This window comes from Monodelphis domestica, chromosome 2, assembly GCF_027887165.1.
Source record: "Monodelphis domestica isolate mMonDom1 chromosome 2, mMonDom1.pri, whole genome shotgun sequence".
Classification (NCBI taxonomy): Eukaryota; Metazoa; Chordata; class Mammalia; order Didelphimorphia; family Didelphidae; genus Monodelphis; species Monodelphis domestica.
The window spans coordinates 38,088,850-38,110,374 of record NC_077228.1 but is presented as its reverse complement, the minus strand read 5'-3'; the positions used below and the strand labels follow the sequence as shown (position 1 = coordinate 38,110,374).

The 21,525-nt window shown below is 35.7% G+C and overlaps 1 protein-coding gene across 1 annotated transcript in view; it reads left to right on the top strand.

Annotated features, from left to right (window-relative positions):
• The first annotated feature begins 209 nt into the window (after positions 1-209).
• ZNF326 (zinc finger protein 326) overlaps positions 210-21,525 on the top strand; it is a 41,848-nt gene continuing 20,532 nt past the window's right edge. The window contains exons 1-5 of the mRNA XM_007480351.3: positions 210-699; positions 14,390-14,425; positions 14,515-14,626; positions 16,881-17,286; positions 19,817-20,009. Coding sequence (XP_007480413.1) covers positions 684-699; positions 14,390-14,425; positions 14,515-14,626; positions 16,881-17,286; positions 19,817-20,009 — 763 coding nt within the window. The 5' untranslated portion in view covers positions 210-683. The remainder of the gene's footprint in view (positions 700-14,389; positions 14,426-14,514; positions 14,627-16,880; positions 17,287-19,816; positions 20,010-21,525) is intronic.

Genomic DNA, 21,525 nt, shown 5'->3' with positions numbered 1-21,525 from the left:
GAGCCTTAGAAACTCCAAGTTAAGGACCGGTTTTATTGTATTAGGACAATTTGGAGGAGTAACTCCTCATTGGGCCGAAATGCTCTCTGACCCTTTCCCAGGAAACCCAGCACTAGCTTCTCATTTATCCTCTAGCTCCAGGACTCCTTTTCTTGTCTCGCCCCGCCCCGCCCCGCCCTAACGTGGGGGCGGGGGCATCGACCGGGGCGAGCCCGGGAGTGACGTCACTTTTTTCTTTTCTCTTAGAGCTTTGAGGACTGCAGGTTAAAAATCTGCTTTGCAGCATCTGAACAAATCGGAGAATGCCCCACGTACTGAGCAGGCGAGCTCCTCCACACTTCTAGCTCCAGCACATCCTTTTCTCCTCTCGCCGCCCGCCCCGCCCCCAACCGGTGTGGGGGAGGGGGCACCGGCTCAGGGTGAGCCCTGGAGTGACGTAAGGGCCGACTTCCACTCTCCTCCTCCCCATAAGCCCCGCCCAGTCCACGCGCATCTCCGCCAATCGCGGGCCGCGCTACCTTGGTGACCTCTCCCGGGCCCCGCCAGACTCCTGCCCCCCTCCCAGCCTCATTGTCGCGGGAGGCGCCCGAGGTGCGAGTGAACGCTTCAGCCGCCAGCGAGCCGCAGCCGAAGTCGGAGTCGCCGCTTGGGGTCCCCTGGCCCGAGGCGCCCTCCCTCCCGCCATGGACTACGACGAAGGTGAGCCCCCAGCAGCCCGCTGCCCCGAGGCCGGGGAGCTCGCGCGGGGGACCTCGCCAGCCGGGCCGCCTTGCCGATCGGGCCGCTTCAAGATGGCCGGTGCTGCGTGGGGGGCTTTGTCGGGTGTCCCGGGCCCGCCCCGCGCTTAGGCCCGGGCCCGGCTGGGTGGCGTACATGGGAACGAGCGAGGCCGACCCCCGGCTCTCTGGACCCGCCCAGAACCCTTCCCGATCCCCTCCTATGGGCGCTTTGTTCTCCGAAGGGTGTCCGAGCCTCTGGGGACGGGGTAGGGGGGGCGGGGGTCCCTCTTCTGCGGGCCCTGGACCCCTTCTCCGGAGGACGTCCTTAAATGCATACAGTAAAACCCAGAGAATCACAAGGGGGACCCATCCCACGCATCAAAACATCAAAAAAAGAAAAGTTCACCAACTCCCAGTTCCCCTTCCCATTCCCTACGGAGGTTAAGGACCTCTCACCCAGCCGTCCCCAGCGGTGCAGAAGGCTATCTTGCTTTCCTCCCCTCCTTGCACAGTAGTAACATTGGGAACTCTACTACACTGTCCCAGGCTGGATGCCTTAACCGAGTTGGCCAGTGGGCATTATTTTCCGACTTTAATGTGTTTTCACAAATGTACTTCAAAGGAACTTAAAAGGTCATCATCAATCGATTAAGCTCCTTTTCTAAACCAGGTTTGTGAATACAAAGGCGAAACAGCCCCCGCCCCTCCTGGACCTTCTAAGGAGAAAAATAACATGCACATTTAAGTATATACAAAATATACACAAGAAATACAATGTAACCTTTTTGGGGGGTTAGGGGGAGGCATTGATAGCTGGAAAAGCCTCTTGAAGGAGGCCTTTCAGGTTCATAATGGTGAATTAGTGTGAGTTTGGGGATCTTCTAAATCGGGGATTTGCAGACTTGAAGATAGATCTTAAATCTGTTATCTTGCATAATAGTAGTTGAAATCAACGAAGACTTATTGCTTAAATGGGCAATGGTTACCTAATTTTTCTTTTTCTATTTTTAAACCCTTTTTTTTTAAACTTCTGTCTTAGCATCAGTACTGTTTATTGGTTCCAAGGTAGAAGAGCAATAAGAACCAGGCATTGGGGGGTGGGGGAGATTAATGACTTAACCATGTTCTCTCAGGTAGGAAGTGTCTGAGGTCAGATTTGAATAAAGGGAATCCTATCTCCAGGCCTGGCTCTCAATTCGCTGAGCCATGTAATCCCATTGCCCCCGACACCTAATTTTTTACAAATTTTCTCCTCGTGTGATTTTGAGATCCTTTATTGTACAGATTTCAGTAGCAATGCCAGAGGTATAAAGACTGGTCTGTTTATGCCATCTTGCAGGGTAGTATTTGGAATTAATAAACACTGTTAGAGACTTAATGCTGGAGTGGGCAGCTTTCCTTAGTTTCCTCACTGGTGTAATTTCTTTTAACTATGTATGGATCTCTATAATAAAGTGGACTGTGGAGGTCATTAGTTCTAGCACAGTACTACTTACGAATACTGCTATACAAAGTGTTGACCAACATTAAAAGCAGCCTCTTGCCAGATTTTCAGAAGAGGTAAAAAAAGAAAAAGTGCACTTCACTGTTAGACTTGGTCCCAGACAAAACATTATCTTTGGTAGTCCAATGTGTTAATCTTTTTATTTTTTTTAAAACCCTTACCTTCCATCTTGGAATCTATACTTTGTATTGGCTCCAAGGCAGAAGAATGGTAAGGGCTAGGCAATGGAGGTCAAGTGACTTGCCCAGGGTCACACAGCTAAGAAGTGTCTGAGGTCAGATTTGAACCTAGGACCTTCTGTCTCTAGGACTGGCTCTCAATCCACTGAGCTACCCAGCTGTCCCCATCCAGTGTGTTAATCTTGCGAAAACATCTTTTTAGTTTTATGTTTCACTTTACGAAACCTTTAGACAAATTTCCAAAAGGAAGGATTTGCTGTATTTGAATTTCCCATACACTCCCTGCCTTCCTTTTATTGGAGCTGTTTTTCTATAAAATTATCAGCAAATGAAGAGCAGTCTCAGGCAAGGGTTTGGGACAATTCACAAACTATTATCAGTGTGAATAACCAAAAATTTGGTCCTTTTGATGGCTAAATCTGTTGACTAGTTGGTCGTAAGAAAGGAAAGAAAAAATAAATCATCTTTTCTGGTTTTCTTTTGCCACAAAATGGAAAAAGTGGCAGGTTCATTGAAAAATGATTCAAAAAATTACTTTTTAACCTGTCCTCTTTTGTTTGCATGCTTTAAATGAATACTTAATCTGATTGTGTCAGAGAATTCAGTGGCATTGTGAATCTTTCAGAAAATATTTAGTTGATGTTATTTGAAGTATGCTTTTTGTGTAGCTAGAAGTAGGAAATTGGTTTGCTATTTGTTGGCAAGGGGCTGTTCTTTATTGTATTAAGAATCATTTTGATGATTCCAGATGATGACTAGAAGTAGTTAGATTTAGGAGTAGTTTTTAAAAAAGTATTTTTTGGGGCAGTTGGGTGGTCCAGTGGATTGAGAGTCAGGCCCAGAGACAGGAGGTCCTGGGTTCAAATTTGACCTCAGACACTTAGCTGTGTGACCCTGGGCAAGTCACTTAGCCCCCATTGTCCAGCTCTTGCCACTCTTCTGCTTTAGAACCAATACCCAGTACAGAAGGTAAGGGTTCTAAAAAAAATACTGGATTCCCAAACCAAATGTAATTAATTATTGCATTTCTTGCATCACATTTATGTGCACAGGGAGCTGCATTAAAGGGTTTTGTATGTATGTATGTGTGCACAGGGAGCTGCATTAAAGGGTTTTGTATGTATGTATGTGTACACACACACACACACACACAGACATATACTCTAGGTTACCAAGGGAGAGTATATATTGTAATGGAAAGAGAAGATCTGCATTTAAGTGTTTCCTTTGTTGCTGTCTTTGTGATCTCAGGCAAGTCCTTTTACTTTCTCCTCTGAAAAATAGAAATTGAACTAGGGTCTCACATAGATTGTTTTTGTTTTTGAGTATTTTAGAGACCTGACAGGGCATTTCATTAGTCTAGGAAACTCCCTGTGTGGAAACTCTTGTTCATTTTGAGCAACTTGTTTGCCATAATGCTATAGCTAGTATGTGTCAGAGGCAGGTCTTCTGACTCTAAGGCAAGCTCTCTGGCCACCCATCGAATGATACATATAAAAATGTATTATAGAGTGTTAACATCTTTCTAACTATCAAGCTATTGTTAGTACTATTATTTTTTTGGGAGGGGCATGTAATTTCTGTTAACAGTTCTCTTAAAAGTATAATTTGATTCTTCTGTTAAATGTACCTTTTAGATTATGATTTACAAAGGTTCTTACATGATTTCATATATCCTTACAACAATTTTGTGTAGAGTAAGTCTTGCAGTTATTATACTCATTTTACAGATGGGGAAACTGATGGATAAGGAAGTTGAGACCTGCCTACTTACAATTTACCATTGCTAGAAAGTGGAGCTCTTTATTCTATCTCATAGTACATTCTACTTAAAAAGGTTTGGGGGCTAAATACAGGAAGGACCTGTGATTTCCTCAAGGTAGAGAGAACTTTTGTCTTCCAATTTAGATTACCACTTATCTATGACATAAACAGAAATTAAAGAACTTGCTTCAGGTCACCCAGATATTGAATGAAATGAGATTTAAATCCAGATCTCAACTCCCAAGCCCAGTCTATTGTACTATGTCTCTTAACCTTTTATGTGTCATGGACTCAATTCTATGGCAATCTAATGAAGGCTATGAACTTCTCATGAGAATAATTGTTTTATAAATGTGTAAGATAAAATATATAGACTTATCCAGAAAACTGATTATGTTGAAATATAATAAGGTTATTAAAATATAAAATAAAAACAATCATAGAGTTCTGAGGTTAAGAACTCTTACTTTAAGAGAATTTTTAATTAAGGCTTCAAATATCTCCTCCAGTTCACTATCTACATTTGTTACTTGAAGGATGTTTTTTAAAAAAATCTCTTTCTCCCCATCATTCAGGAAAAAGTTCTGGAGCTAAAATTTTATTGAAGGATATCCCTTTAAAGTCTTGGCACATCCATTGCTTACAACACAACAAATATTTGTTTTAATTGACTTAAGAAATTTAAGCTTCTTAGTAATTCACAACTCATTTCTATTTTTTAACTTAGAGAATTGAGAGTTTTTTATGTTGGTGCTGCTTTTGAAGTGGGATATGATTTGCTGGTTATAGGAGTTTCAAAGGTCAAATAACTCAGTCAAATAACTCTCAGATAACTCAGTTTGATAAACTGCAAGATTTGAATTTGTTTCAATTCAAGAAGCATTTATTAAACCTATACTGTGGGTTTATAGTTTAATAGAGAGGAGCTAATTTAAGTCAGAAGACTTGGATTTTTATCCCTTTTATATTCTACTGTGTCAACTTGGGCAAGTCATTTAACTTCTTTGGCTTTGCTTCTTCTGTAAAATGGAATTGGCCTATGAAGTTTCTTCCAACTTTAAATAAGTGATGTTTTGTGCATAGAACTCTTGGGGGCTATTGATGAAAAGACAAAATAAAAAGTAATCCTTACTCTAATGGAGCTGTTTTTCTACTGTGAAAAACAACCGACATGATGGTTACATATTATAAAGGGGTCAAACAGATACACAAATAAATGTGATACAAGGAATATGATAAGGATGAAGGGAGAGATTTAAAGTACTCTTTTAACATTAAGGTAGAGAAATTGTTTTTAAGTTGGGGCAGGGTAATCAAGGAAGGATTCAAGGAGAAAATGATTTCTGATCTGGAATTTGATGGAAGAAGATTTCAACATCCATATTAAGATTTGAAAGGGGCTATTCCAGGCATTAAAGAATGTCTGTATGAATGGTTAGAAATGGGAAAGTACAGGATAAACTGCTCAGTGGCTAGTCACCTATTTTGGCAGCTGTGTAGTTTGTGAAAGGAAACAAAGAATGGCTGAACAGTTAGGCTGGACCCAGTCTTAAATGCTAAACTAAGGATTATTTTTTTTATCCTATGAGCTAAAGGATCATCACTGAAGATTTTTAACATTTTTAATTTAATTTTTTTGGCTACATTTTGAGTTATATTAATGAGCTTTCTCCCAGTTCTGCACTAAAGAAGGCCAAAATTTGGCACATAAATATGTAAGACCGTACTTCCAAATATCATTCAATTCTTTCTGTAGAGATGGATAGCGTCTTCATATGTCCATTATAGATGACTTGAATATTTGTATTACTCAGAATAGCTTAGTCATTCACAGTTAACTTTTCAAACATTATTGCTGTTACTGTATACAACTTTCTCTTAGCTCTGCTTGTTTTATTCTTAATTATTTCATGCAAGTCTGTCTGTGGTTTTTCTAAAATCAACCTCATAATTTATTAGAGCATAGTAGTTTTCCATCACACTCATATACCACAGCTTAATTCAGCTTTTCCTTAGTGGACATCCACTCACTAGTTTTGCCACCACAAAAAGATATCTATATAATATAAATTATGTATGTGTTAAATAAATATTTTAGAACTTACTCGCCCCTCATATTAGTATTATTGAGTCAAAGGATATATGCAGTTTCATAACTCTGAATGTAATTCCAGATTGCTCTCTAAAATGGTTGAATCATTTCACAATTCCACCAACAGTATCCCAATTTTTCCATATCCCCTCCAACATTTGTCATTTTCTCTTTTCATTTTAGCAAATCTGATAGGTATGAATTATTATCTCAAAGTTGTTTAATGTGTATTTCTCTTGTTATTAATGATTTAGATCATTTTCATGTGACATATTTTTGATTTATTCTTCTAGTAATTGCTTATTCATGTCCTTTGACTATCAGTTGGAATTGATTCATATTCTTATAAATTTGACAAAATTCTCCCTGTATATATTTATACATATACACATACATATACACTTACACATAAATATGATCTTTTTCTAAGAAAATATACTTTTTTTCCATATTTTCTGCTTTCCTTCTAATCTTGGCTATATTGGTTTTATTTGTACTAAAATATCTTAATTTAATGTAATCAAAATTATCCATTTTGCCTCCGACAGTTTTCTTATTTATTCATAAATTATCCATAAATCTGATAAGTAATGACTTCCATGTTTTTCTAGGTTATTTATAGCTCCCTTTATGTGTATATTTAATAATCCATTTCAACCTCATTTTGGTAAATGATGTATAAGGTTTTGCTCTATACCTAGTTTCTGCTGGGCTGCTTCCTAGTTTTCCCTAGTAATTTTTACCAAATAGTGAATTCTTAACCCCGAATTTTAAATATTTATATTTATCAAACACAAGGTTATTATAATTATTACTGTGTTATCTAATCTATTCTACTGATTACTCTTTTCTTTTTCTTAGTATGGAATAGTTTTGGTACTTATTGCCTTATGTTACCATTTAAACTCTTATAGTCTTTACATTTTAAAAATTAATTTATTTGGTATTTTTGACCTTTTGTTTTGCCAATGAATTTTGTTATTTTCTTTTAGCTCAATAAAATAAATTTTTGGTAATTTTAATTGGGATGGCACTGAATAAGTAGATTAGTTTAGGTAAAATGGTCATTTTTATTATATTGACTTGACCCACCCACTAATAATATTTCTCAAATTATTTAAATCTGACTTTATATAAAAATGTTTTATAAATGTTTATATAATTCTTGGGCTTGTCTTGGCAGTTATACTCCCAAGGTGGCTTATATTGTCTATATTTATTTTATTTTATCTTTTAAAAAATCCTTACCTTGCATCTTAGAATCAATAAAAACTATTGGTTCCAAGGTAAAAGAGTGGTAAGGACTAGACAATTGGGATTAAGAGACTTGCTCAGGGTCACACAGCTAGGAAGTGTGTTGAGATTAGATTTGAACCCAGGACTTCTATCTCCAGGCCTGACTCTCTATCCATAGGACTACCTCGCTTTCCCTACAGTTATTTTAAATGTAAAGGGCTTTGTTGATAATATATAGAAATGCTGATTATTTATGTAGATTTATCTTATATCCTGCAACTTTGCTAAAATTAATTAATTAACTTTCAGTTGAATCTTTTGGATTACTTCTTTGCCCATTTTGATTCCTTTGATTTCTTTTTCTTTTCTTAATGCTATTGCTAGTGTTTCTACTATGATACTGAATAATATTGGTGATAATAAGCATACTTGTTTCACTTTTGATTTTATTAGGAAGGCTTCTTGTAGCTTAAATTCACAACAGGCCCTTGTATTAGGGTCCATTTAAAATAAATTTCTGTCCCACAAGTCTGTAGGAGAAAATGTAGCCAGGACTACCCGAAGTTGCCATACTATAAGAGAGAAAAAAGGACTAGATTTTTGTGTAAAAGGGAAGTGTCATTCCCTGGTCTGATTTTACCTTCACTCAGGGATAGGGGGAGCCAGGATGATAGCCAAACATCAGTATTTGTCTGAATGTGGGAAGGGGAAGGCCTGCGTTTGACTTATGTCAAACAATTGCAACCTCAAACCTCAAACAAGTTCTCTGTCTTGGCACAGATTTTATCAATTCCACCAGGATTGGTTTGGTCCTTTTTGACCCTGTACTTCTAGGCACTGTGCAGATTTTCATCAATCCCATGGGGATTGGTTGGTCTCCTTGACCTTTTGCACTGTATAATGGCTCTTTTTTCCCCCTTCTCCTGGAATCAGACAATCATTAATCACAGTTCCATAACATTTATCAATAAAAGACAGGTTTATATAGTCTAAAGCTTTTGGGTATACATTAATATTATAGCAAATATATATTAAACTTATATTACTGCTCAAAAAATTAATATTAATTTAATGTGCTTTAAGAACAAGAAATAAGAAATGAGAAAATTCAAATACTCTATTGCACATACAAGGAAAAACAATGATAAAATTGTTTCACAAATCAAAAATATATATATATTCACAATCAGTGACACCGTGTTTGCCAAGGAGAGGCACAATACAAAGGTTTCTCACTCCCAAATGAGAGATCCATTTCCTTTGTAATTTGGCCATGATTCACAGTGTGAGTGCAAATGATTTTTCACCAAGTAACAGCTTTTCAAAACAGTAGTATAACAGCTAATGCACATTCAAGAAGCACCAAAATCCCCCAAATCATAAAAGCACATTTAAATGACAGTAGCAAACAAACCCACTATCATATAGGATTCACATGAGTTGCTGTGTGACAATTTTAAAAAATCTTTTGAAGTGTATGGATATTTGTCACAAGTTCTCTAAATTTAGCAAATTTTCAACCTTGGCAGATATATTTTTAATGTCTGTTACTGCTGTAATTCCAAAATTTGGCAGAGGAGCCTAGAAAAACCAAACCTCTGTACTGCTGATGAAAACCTTTTGAGTCTAAAAATGTCACCAAGAATCTAGATTTTTCTGGTGGAAGGATAAAATAAGTTGAAGAGTTACAAATATTAAAAAACAAAACAAAACAAAACCCATCCATTTTGAAGCTACTAGGCTTCACGGGAAAAATCATTCCCACCTCCTAGATGAGATTATAACCCATCTTGAGGTAACAGCCTCTTGGGAAACCTCCCTCACTCTGGTATGAGACTGTAATATCTCTAAAGACACTTCTTTTATGTGTCCCATCCATTGTACTGTGGAGGTAAGGACTACAATATTGCTCCCTCCTTTGGCATGAGACTATAACAGCTCTAAAAGGCATATCTTTCATATGTCTCATCCATTTTATTGTGGAGGCGGGGAGTAGTGCTAGCACTTCACTTTAGCTACTAAATGGACCCTTACCTCTTGTTACAAACAACTCAGTGGTAGGTAAATGATCAGTCAGAGGTATTAATGCTACTAGATATCTGAAAATCATGTCTGAAAACCCCTTAAAATCAATTTGAATTCTTAAGTCATTAAGTTCCTCAAAGATTGTATACAGGTTGTGACCAGATTGATGGAATCCATCCATCCATCATCATCATCTATGTGACAATTAACAAAGGCAAAAAGGAACAAAAGGCCATTTAGGCAACATGTAACCTCGATGAATCTGGTGAGAAGCCTAGTATCCTTAAGGGATTATGATTTTGCCAAAAGGTTTGTGCAACTTGTTTATGGACTTTTACAATGGTATTTTCTCCAGTCCAGTCATAGGGGGAGGTACAAATAATGGAACATTATAGATTAGATTAATATGTGAACTTAATAAAATTCTTAAAACAGTCAATCGGCAAATACAATATATGTGACAGGATTGGCACTGTATTCAAGAGTTCTTTTCTTCAATTCTAATAGTTGTGTTACAGACTTCTTCACTATTTTAGAGGGGACAAAACTGGAATAGTTAACAATCAATAAAGCAATGGGGTCTGAAAAGATGTAAAAAGTCACCTCCAGACTGTTTAAGGTTTCTTCCCCTCCCCAGGATCATTATCCATTTAGGTTCCTTTTGTCATACCTCTGGGATCTCCCATAGTGAGGGAGAATTCTGTGCTGAACATAGTGTGGAGGAATCCTATATTGGATGTATTGTAGAGACTGGGTAGGCCAGAATGGCAAGGGGTGTGTAGAGATGAATTTCCCCCCTGAGTCTCAGGATTACTCAAGCTAATTGCAAGGACCAGTGCACCTAGTAATGGTAGTAAGGGAAGAGACCCCAAAACTTTGAGTTGTGTGAGCTCTGTAATGCTCTCCTCCCATTTTCACACCAGATAGTTACCTAGTTTATCTAAGATTCAATTTAACTCCTTGACTTCTTTGTTATTCATTATTTTGGTTAGATTTGTCTAGTTCTAAGCCTGTAAGGTTAGTCTCCCACTATTACCCTTTTGCTATTTCTACCTGTAATTCATTAGTTGTTGTAATTCATTCATTTTACTTGCATCTGACTTGGTTTTCTTGGCAAAAATACTGGAATGGTTTGCCATTTCCTTCTCCAGCTCATTTTACAGATGAAGAAACTGAGGCAAACAGGGTGAAGCAGCTTGTAAGATCACATAGCTCTTAAGTGTCTGAGGCCAGATTTGAATTCATGATGATGAGTCTTTCTGACTCCAGGCTTGGCCTTATCCTCTAATTAATTTACCTTTTCCTTTAAAAATTTATATGCTATTAACTTTTGTTGCATACATGTTTATTACTTCATTGTTATTGCTATCTTTTAACATAATGTAATTTCCCTGTTTTATCTTTTTTAATGAAATCTTGGTAGCGTTAACTTTGTCTGAGATCCTGATGGCTACTTCTGCTTTTTCTGCATCACCTAAAGTATAATAAATTTTATTCCAGACCTTTATTTTTATTCTTATGTGTCTCTCATTTTTAAATGTGTGTTTTTTTTTTGTTTTGTTTTTTGGTAAATGATATATTGTTAGGTTCTGATTTTGGATCTTTTCTGCTATCCATTTCTACTTTATGGGTGTGTTCATCCTATTCATATTCAATATTATAATTATTAGTTGTGTATTTCTCTTCATCCTTTTTCCCTCACTGCTTCTTCTTTTTACCCCATCATCTTCAGAAATCTAATTTACTTCTCATCACTGCCTCACAAATCTTCACATCCTTCTAAGAGTCTATTGTTTAACCTCTTGCCCCCTTTTTTCTCTTAAGAAGACTTTTAGGGGGCATCTAGGTGGCTCAGTGGATTGAGAGCCAGGTTCAAATCTTGCCTCAGACACTTCCTAGCTGTGTGACCCTGGGCAAGTCACTTAACTACCATTGCCTAGCCCTTACCACTCTTCTGCCTTGGAACCAATACACAGTATTCATTTCAAGATGGAAAGTAAAGGTTTTAAGGAAAAAAAGAATACTTTTATACCCTACTTGATGAATATGTTATTCCCTCTTTAATAAAATTCTGAGAAAAAGGTTCCTCCACTACCTGCCCTCTACCATCTTCTCACCACCAATGTTACAGTTCTTCAACATGCCCCTTCTATATGATATAATTTGTTTCATTTGACCTTTCCCTACCCAATTTTATTTTTTAGTATCATATCATCCTCAACTCTAAACCTTATACCCATGTGTACTCTTTCAAACTTCCCTACCAATGATAATATTTTTCAGTTACAAATAACATTTTCCTATATAAGAAGTAAACAGTTTAACCTTATTAAATCCCTTAAAATTATTCTTTCATGTTTATTTTCCTACACCTCTCCTGATTCTTATAAAACATATTTTCTGTTCAATTTTTGTCTTTTTTCCTTAAGAATACCTAAAAGTCTTTTAATTCATTAAATACCACTCTCCCCCTTGCTGAATTACACTGTTTTGTTGGATGGACCATTCTTGGTGCAAACCAAACTCCTTTTCTCTTCAAAATATACTCTTTGCAGGGCAGCTGTGTGGCTCAGTGGATTGAGAGTCAGGCCCAGAGATGGGAGGTCCTGTGTTCAAATTTGGTCTCAGACACTTCCTGCTGTGTGACCCTGAGCAAATCACTTATCCCCCTTTGTCTAGCCCATATCACTCTTCTGCCTTAGAACCAATACCTAGTATTGATTCTAAGACAGAAGGTAAGGGTTTAAAAAAAAATTCTTTGTGCAGTCTTTTTTTTTTTTAAACCCTTACCTTACAGCTTGGAATTAATACTGTGTATTGGTTCCAAGGCAGAAGAGTAATGGAGGGTTAAGTGACTTGCCCAAGGTCACACTGCTGGGAAGTGTCTGAGGCCAGATCTTCAGTCTTTTAATGTAGTAGCTGCTAAATCTTGTTATCCTGACTGTAGCTCCATAGTATTTATTCATTTCTAGTTGTGTAAAGTATTTTCTCCTTGACCTGGAAACTTTGAAACTTAGCTATAATGTTCATGTGGGTTTTTAATCTAGAAATCTCAGGCAGTTATCATTGGATTGCCTAATTTCCATTTTATCCCCTAGTTCTAAAACTTCAGGGCAGTTTTCCTTAGGAATTTCTTGAAGTATAGTATCCAGGCTCTTTTTGATCATAAGAGGTAGTCCAACAATTCTTATATTATTTCTCCTCATTCTATTTTTCAAGAATGACTTATTTTTCTAATGAAAAATTTCACATTCTTTTCTTTCATTATTTTGATTTTGTCTTATTTCTTGATGTCTTTTTAGCTTCTTCTTGTCCAATTCCAATTTTAAAGGAATTATCTTTTTCCTTACATTTTGGGATTAATTCTTCAAATTTGTTTACTTTCTCTTCATAATTTTCTTGCATTTGTCTTCTCTTTTCCCCCTAATTTTTCCTTAGTCTCCCTTATTTGATTTTTATTAAACCTTCCATCTTAGAATTGATACTAATTATTGGTTCCAAGGCAGAAGATACTAGTAAGGGCAAGGCAATTGGGGTTAAGCAGCTTGCTGAAGATCACATAGCTAGGAAACATCTGAGATCAAATTTGACTTCAGGACTTTCTGTCACCAGGTCTGGCTCTCTATCCACTGAACCACCTAGTTGCCCTGGAGATTTTTTTTTAGATAACCTTCTATTGTCTCTGGGTAGAGAGTACTTTTGCATTATTGGTAGAACTTTTCATGATTATTGCGTTGCTTGAGTAATGGATTAGTTGAATATTTAGCCCAAATTTAGAGTATCAATAATTAAATTAGTGTGTTGCTATGCTAAGCACTTTTATTCCCTCTTCAAACATGATATTTTATCTATTATATCTCTCCTCAGGGTCAGAGGTAGGATTTAGTTAGGATTCTAGTCTCATATACTCCTTGGAACCTCTAGTTTTAATCATCACCATCATTATAACTAACATTTATAAAATTAGATGAAGTAACTTGCCCAGGTTCACATAGTAAGTAAATGTCTGAGACTGGATTGAACTCAAGTTTTCCTGACTCCAGGCCTGGTGTTATGTCCATCTCAAAGCATGATTTGGGGATCCCTGGGTGTCTGATATCCTTTCAGGGGTTCCATAAATTCAAAACAATTTCCATACTAAATGAGATGTTTTAATTTCTAATACAGTATATGTTGATATAGCCCACATAAACCTTGAGAATCCTCAAGGGTCCCAAGACCAAAAAGTTGGTGAACTGCTGCTGTTCTGGTTTATTGTGAAATCTTATTACAATAACTACATTTCTAGGAATCACATTGTCAATCTGCAGGACCTAGAAATATTAGTTGAAAGAAGTTGACATTTTTGGCCAAAATAAGATTTTTAGAATATTTGAGTTTTGATAGTTTGGATTGTTTTGTGCAGATCATAAGGTAAAGAGAAGGTATAGAATTTGGGGCAACTTTTTTCTTTAAATAGATAAATTGATTAGGAAAATCTAATGGAACTATTTTTCTTTAATTTGTTTTGAAAGCATTTAATCTGGTTTAATTAATGTGCAGAAACAATTATTGTAAGTTGTTATCTTAGGTGGATGATTAGATTTTTCTGTTAAGATTTATTTAAAGCAGTAGATTTAAAAAATGCACTTATTGATAGAGAAAACTGTATATATAATGTGAGTGTTGTTTTTCTTTGTTGATATACAGCATGCTGGGGTTGAGCTGTATGGTTTTATTTTTTGAAATTCATAAACTGCTTAATAAGCCCCAAGGTCAGATTCAAAGGAGAGCTCATTTTATGATAGTCTTGAATTTGTATGAGTGCTAGAAACAAAGAATTGACTTTTAGAGTGAGCAGTACTGACCTTTTTTTTCCCCTCTCTTTTAGGAATAGATCGAGATTATGGCCATGGATCTTATGGAGGTCTGACATTTAAAGATATTTATTTAAAAATTCTTCATTTGAGTGCCAGTAAAGGTGAGCTTAATTTAGTTTCTTTTTAATTTTTATAGGAATGGATCGAGACTATGGCCATGGCTCCTATGGGGGTCCAAGATCCATGGACTCCTACCTAAACCAGTCATATGACATGGACAGTTACAGTGGTGGTGGTGGGGGTAGCAGGTAAATCACTTAATCACTTGAGCAAATATTTCAACGTCTTAATTTAAGATTCAGAAGAAATTCTTTTTAACTTAAGTGTTCCTTAGGTATATTGTCTTATACTTGTCATCAAGTTGGCAGTAAATCAAAAACTATTATGCCTCTCTAAAAGCTCTGTGAATTTACAAAAAAGATTACTGGCAAATGTAATTTTTTGTTACTGGGAAATCCTAAGTAATTAAAGAATAGTAATGTTTATAAAATAATGTTTTTTTCTTAAATACAACTTAATTTTAGCCATTGACTTATCAAACCAATTGCCAATTTAATTATAACCATTATCTACTTATCACAGTCAGCTATGATCAAAGATAGCTTTGGTCCTTCTGTTACTGGTATTGATATTTTTTGAAGCTTTGTTAATTATTTTTCTCAACCTACTCTGAATGGGAGGGGGGGTAGTAGCAAGAGCATTTTTAATTAGGATGATTTTAAGTTGTTTAGCAATATTCCAGATCTAAGGAACATTTAAGGTAGCTATTCATATCTTTTGATTTTAATGTATAATTGTAAGAGTACATTGTGATATTAAACTTTTTTTTTTCTTTAAATCATATCCAGGTTATTTTATTGGCAGGTACTGCTTACACCAAAAACACATAAGCTCTAGAATAGTAGCATATAATAAAACTGTAAATACTATAGTCTTGTTTATTTTTAATTTAGACACAGTGTTATTTATATTTAAATGTTGCTACTATGGAAGAAAGCTGTAGTTGAATACCTCCAAGTTGTAGGTTAATCACATTCTGAAAAAAAGGGGTCTGTAGTCCCTTAAGGCATAAAGAATCCTATTTGAATGTAAGTAAAACTAGATAGGAGGAAAGGGAAACTGGTGTCCTTATTTGCAAATTGTAGGATCTGGGTTCCTCAGTGGTGGACTGGATTGGTGTTTGCTTTTCCCCTGATGCTTAATTGTGTGCTGGCTGTATTAGTGTTTTATAGTTGTAAGTTCTTTTTGAGGGGAATACCTATATATCTATATATCTATATATATTTGTCCTTGCTCGGTTTCTGAAGTAAATAGTACCTTCCATTTAGTAATCTGTAAATGATTGAAATAATGTAACATACTTTAATGTTTTAAGATGTCTGTTATTACTATATTGCTTTGAACATGTGCATGGACTATTTCTGTAGACATTTTCTGTTGTTTTCGCGTGTAATTTGGGGCTTTTCTTCATAAAACTAACTTCTAAATAAAGTATCAAGCAGTACTTGTAAATCATGTTTCTAAAAGTTTCTTGGCAATTAGTTTGATCATATAAATATGAGTGATTTGTTAGTCTAGAGCTGTATTAAAAAAGGGTTTGTTTTGATTTCTGCTGAATTTCTCTTTATTAAAATGTGAGGAGATTATATGCTCCTATCCTTAGGATAGTTTCAGGGGATTGTAATTTTTTTTGCCAGGAAATTATTTTAAAGTAATTGATGACATACTCTATTCATTCACAATGCATACTTTCCCATCTGCCTTGAAATTTTATAGGTGGAGGGCATGTATTGGAGATAGAGTTCATTTTTCAGTCCTGTATTATGTGCCTTATCCTTTTGGATTTGTTAGACTTACTAGTCTACAAGTGGGAAGTGACTTGAGGATTGATTATTGACTATTGACCTTGACCTTGAAGATTGGCAGATTGTTAAATTTTGTTAACAGGGATAGTATCCACAATTTTAGACTGCTGCAGAGGCAATCAAATAGTTCTGTGACAGACTTTTGGGTGTTTATAAGGATCAGTTCTGTGTTCTAAATAGCCTATGTCTGTGTAGTCCAGGATAGTTTCCCATTTGAAAATTAAGGTGTTGTAAATGCTGTGTATGTTTCAATGTTAGGCATGAGTTCAAAAAAGGAAGAATTAACTGAGTAGCTGGTGAACTTTAGCAGGAGACTTTTTTTTTTTCTTCTGAGACTAGGGCTGGGCTTGAACAATGACAGAAAAACATTTTCTTTTGAATAGAAAAGCCACTGAGTAGATACATCAAGTTAAGGCTTATTAAACTTGACTCTTAGAACTTGGCTCAGATAGCTTTCTATCTGGTCATGTGCTGAATTGCCCAGCCCTAATCAAGTTAAAACAAAAATAGAATTGTACAAATCAGTATAGCATAACTGAATTTTAGTTGATAAATGTCAACTGATAATTTGTCTTTTGAAATGTCTAACATTAGTAAGCTTACCTTTTTTTTTTCCCTCACTGTGCAACTTTTCCAGGTTTGGACCTTATGAGTCTGACGACTCCGGGTCTTCTCTGGGTGGGCGAGATCTGTACAGATCTGGCTATGGTTTTAATGAACCCGAACAAAGCCGCTTCGGAGGTAGTTATGGTGGTCGATTTGAGAGCTCCTACCGGAATAGCCTTGACTCTTTCGGAGGTAGAAACCAGGGCGGGTCTAGCTGGGAAGCACCTTACTCCCGTTCAAAATTGAGGCCTGGGTTTATGGAGGACAGAGAAAGAGAGAGTTACTCTTCCTACAGCAGTTTTTCTTCACCCCATATGAAGCCTGCACCTGTAGGCTCTCGGGGGAGAGGAACGCCTGCTTATCCTGAAAGTACGTTTGGAAGCAGAAACTATGATGCTTTTGGAGGACCATCAACAGGCAGAGGCCGAGGCCGAGGAGTAAGTACAACAGAATCTTTTCAGATTCTTTTCGCTAGTCACTCTTTTAAACCCTTTCAAGACCATAGTTTTAACATGGATCACACACCGTGTTCAGCCAGCCCACTGTACTTTGACCAAGCACAAACTGAGTTGTAAACAAATTCTTCTTAAGTTGACAAAGTGTGTTTTCTAGTATTGCTTTGAAAATGAATGGTAGTAGGAGAGGAGTAGTTCATAAAGTTTTGCCAAATCCTTTTATTGGAAAGGTGAGGATGATACAGTTTGGTCTAAAAGGGGTTAAAAGGAGTTGCATTTTTTCCTTGTAAACACTAGCATTTTTGCTGGTGTGATATTCTTGGATTATTGTACAAGGTAACTCTGAAACCTTTTGAGGTTTTGAATAGGTTAAAGGTGCAATGTATGACCCAAAAAAAGTTTGTTTTGCTGATCAAACTCTGGCAAGCATAATGCTCTACAGATTCCACATTAAACAATAAAGATTAAATGTTAGAAGCATTTCATTTTTGCTAATGATAATCATATATATCTACGGTGGGGTGGAAGTGGGATGGGGTATTTGGAGAAGATGTGTAAAATGGGTTGTATGATGCTGTTCTTTGTTCAGTTTTAATTTCTTTAATGCAGTGTGTTACTATGTTTCATTGATTTACCCATGTATAACTAATTTTACCACTGAGGAATAATTTCTTATCTACAAGTAATTTAATATTTTGATTACCTTAACATGTGATTGTACTTTAGAATAAATATTATGTCATGTGTAAATTAACATTTAAATTAATACATTTTACTAGATCTCTCTAGTTGTTTAATTTCAAAATATATAATTTAGAAGTTATTTCTTATTTATATATCTATTCATAAGGAACTTGATTGCCAAAAAATTCTTTGTAGTAAGTATATATATATATATATATAGATTTGAGAGTTATAATGTAGCTTGGTCATACAAGAATATTGTATCTGTCATTGTCATACTGTTTTAAAAGAAAAGAGTTTTTTTTAAAGTCAGATGCCCTTTATTTGCAAAGAAAAATACTTTTGAGCAAAAATATAGGAAGATACATTTGATTGTTAATAGGCAATGGTACTTCAATATAACTTCTTGTTCTTATGTAGAAATCTTGCATTTATAGCAGTTAACTATTATCTTATGTAAAATGCATTGCACCTTTAATGGTTAATTAATGAAGATTTTTAAAAAATCATGAACCTGTAGGTCTTCTTGGATACTTTTGTTAAGTTGTTAATTAGGTTAGATAGAATTCACATGCATAACATGCAGATGTAAACAATATAGCCAAAGTTCACATACCACTGCATTTTGTAAATAAGAGGAATTTCAAAAGTTGTGAAAGCCAATGACATTATAAAACTTGTGTTAAAAATTATAAAATGTCAAAAATATTTTTTACATGGTTTGGTCTCCTATTTTAAGATTTTTTTTTGTGGGATTTCCTCTTTAAAATAGTACTTTTAAAAAATATCAGTTTTGTTTTCATGGCAGTAAAACAGATATTTCTGCTCTTTGGATTCACCAGTCCAGTCTGAATGGACTTTTCTTTCTTCCCTTCTTTCAATGATTTAAATAAACCAATAAGATTTTCTTTTTTTCCCCCCCCATAGCACTTGTACAGTTCCCATTGGTTTCTTCTCTTCAGATTACTCCTGTGTCTTGTATTTGAAGGGTATAGTTGTTTAAATAAAACTGTGGGGCATCTAGCTACTAGGGGTTTTGGTAGTGCCTAGAGAAGAGGAAGGAATAGGAAGGTTAGTTTCACTTCTGTTCATCTTTAAGCTTTTTTCCTTTTCTTTCTTTTTTTTTTAAACATGAAACCAGTTAAGGATCTGTTTTCCAGGTGAGGAGTGCTCACAGAGTAGATGAGATGTGATTACTCTTTATTCAGGGCTGTGTCAGGGGGGTAATACATGATCCTGTTTTAAACCTGCATGGCACTGGGCAGGTTGCTTAATCCCTCTGGATCTGTTTTCTCATCTGTAAAATCAAGGAGTTGGGAGGGGAGGTGATTTGGACTAGATGGTCTCTAAGGACCCTTTCAGCTGTGGATTTTTGTCCTATGAAAATCCTAATTGATTTCAGTAGCTTTTTTTCTTTCATAAAGTTGAAAATACAAGGGCCTTTTCTGCCTACTAGTAGGCAGTTTTAGAACATTAAAAATTCACCGTAATTTATTTTCTTGGGATAATTCAATTGGGAACTCTGAAGAGGAGTTGTCAGAGAGAGTTGTACAAGTTTTAGCCTTTTGACAGGCATGCTCATGATCTGGATTAATTATTTTGAATTTCAGAAATCCAATGAATAGGTAGGAAATATCCATATTTGTTCTACTGGTGGTGAAAATATATACTGATCCATTTAATGTATTTCCAGGGTGCTGAATATATCAAAATAAACATTCTGGGTTTCATGAGTAAACAAAAACATAGGAAATATGTAGTTTGTGTATGAATTGATATTTTTGTATTAGATAATTTCCTAATAATTATTGAATTCACAAATTTACAGCATATGGGCGATTTTGGAGGCATGCATAGACCTGGAATTGTTGTAGATTATCATAACAAACCCAGTAAGAGGAATGCTGCAAGAGGAATCAAGAGAAAATCGATGCAGCCATGTAGTAAGCCTGGAGGGACATTTATCAAGAAATTCAAACTGACAAAACTGATTGAGAAGATAAACCAGAAAAAAACGCCCAGTAAGTAGTTAAATGAAATTCTTTTTAATTTTAAAGGATTTTTAAAAATTTATTCTAGCTAGGATTGCACAAACTTTTTATATAGGCATTTGCATTGATAATTGTCTTGTATTCAGTATTTATTGTATTGAAATTTAGCTCTTAAACATGACACATACCTAAGACTTGAAAAAGATTTTCAGTTTTTCAATTAAATTGAAAAATTTTCAATTAAATTGAATAAAAAACCAATTCAGTTACTGAATTGGTTCCAGTAGGTCACAGGAGGTGTTTTCAGCAAATTAAATTTAGCAAGCTTGATTTTCAGTTTTACCTAATTTTATATTTGTCTGTTCAGATGCATAGGAAAATATATTTAGCAACACATTTTTATTCTTATTCTGTATTATGACTAAAATTCTAAACAGACATTTTTTTTCTGACTTTTGGGATAATTATTTTTATTTTGGAGGATTAACTTTTTTACTTTAAGTTTCACTAGGATATTTCTTGACCATCCCTCAGATTTTATGATTGATTATTTTAATAAATTTGATATACTATAAATAAATTTATATTTACTATATTTATTAAGCAAATTAAGAGCATCAAAGCCTCATTAAAAACTTGGCACTTCTTATTTAGCAGATACATTACCTTCCTAAGAACGTATATGAATTCTCACTGAATGGAAATTATTCTGTTTAGTGCCCTGGTATTTATGAAATTATTGCTTTTGTATTTCTTACCAAATGAGAAGATTCATCTGAATAGAAGTAATAATTGAATCAGTGAATGAGTTTGGCAAAGGAGAGTGAAGAGAGAGAAGAAACATAGGTCTAAGACAGTGGATGTGGAGTCAGTCAAAAGAATCAGGAGAGTATGCTGTAGGTATGGGTTGGTAAAAATATTGAATGCTTCAGTTTTCAAGGAGAATAAATTCTTGGGGAAGGAAAGGTTATTAAATTTGATCTTTGAGATCATCACAAAATTGAAATTGAATTGGTTGTGGAACTATGTTATCATCTTGTTTAGAGATTATCATTATAAATGTTGATGGCCCAGAGTGTCAGTGCCAGGGAATTTGGTGGAGAGGAAGACTAAAATCCAGGCACTAACTTAACAGAAAAAATTGGGAATAGTAATATAGCTTGATAGTTAATAGTTATATAGATGGATTGAGGGTTATATAAATTGACCAAGGGACCAAAGATCATAATAAGGAAGAAGTTTGTTTACATAAAAGAGAAGGTTGGAAAGGATATTGTGATCAAAGTGTAGATTTTTCAAGATTCCAGACCTTGAAGGTACTATAATTTCAAGAGCTGGAGATTTGATATTTACCAGTTTCATTGTTTGGTTCAAGTAGAATGGAGAAGGAGGTTTTTGGATTTGCCAAGCTCATATGTGGTGATGATTCTCCTCCTCCTCCTCTTTCCCTTCCCCCCTCCTCCTACCCCTTCCCCCTCCCCCTTCCCCTGAAATGAGATCCATTTCAGATTCTGATCTTTTGGGGGAAAATTTTTGAAATGGAAGG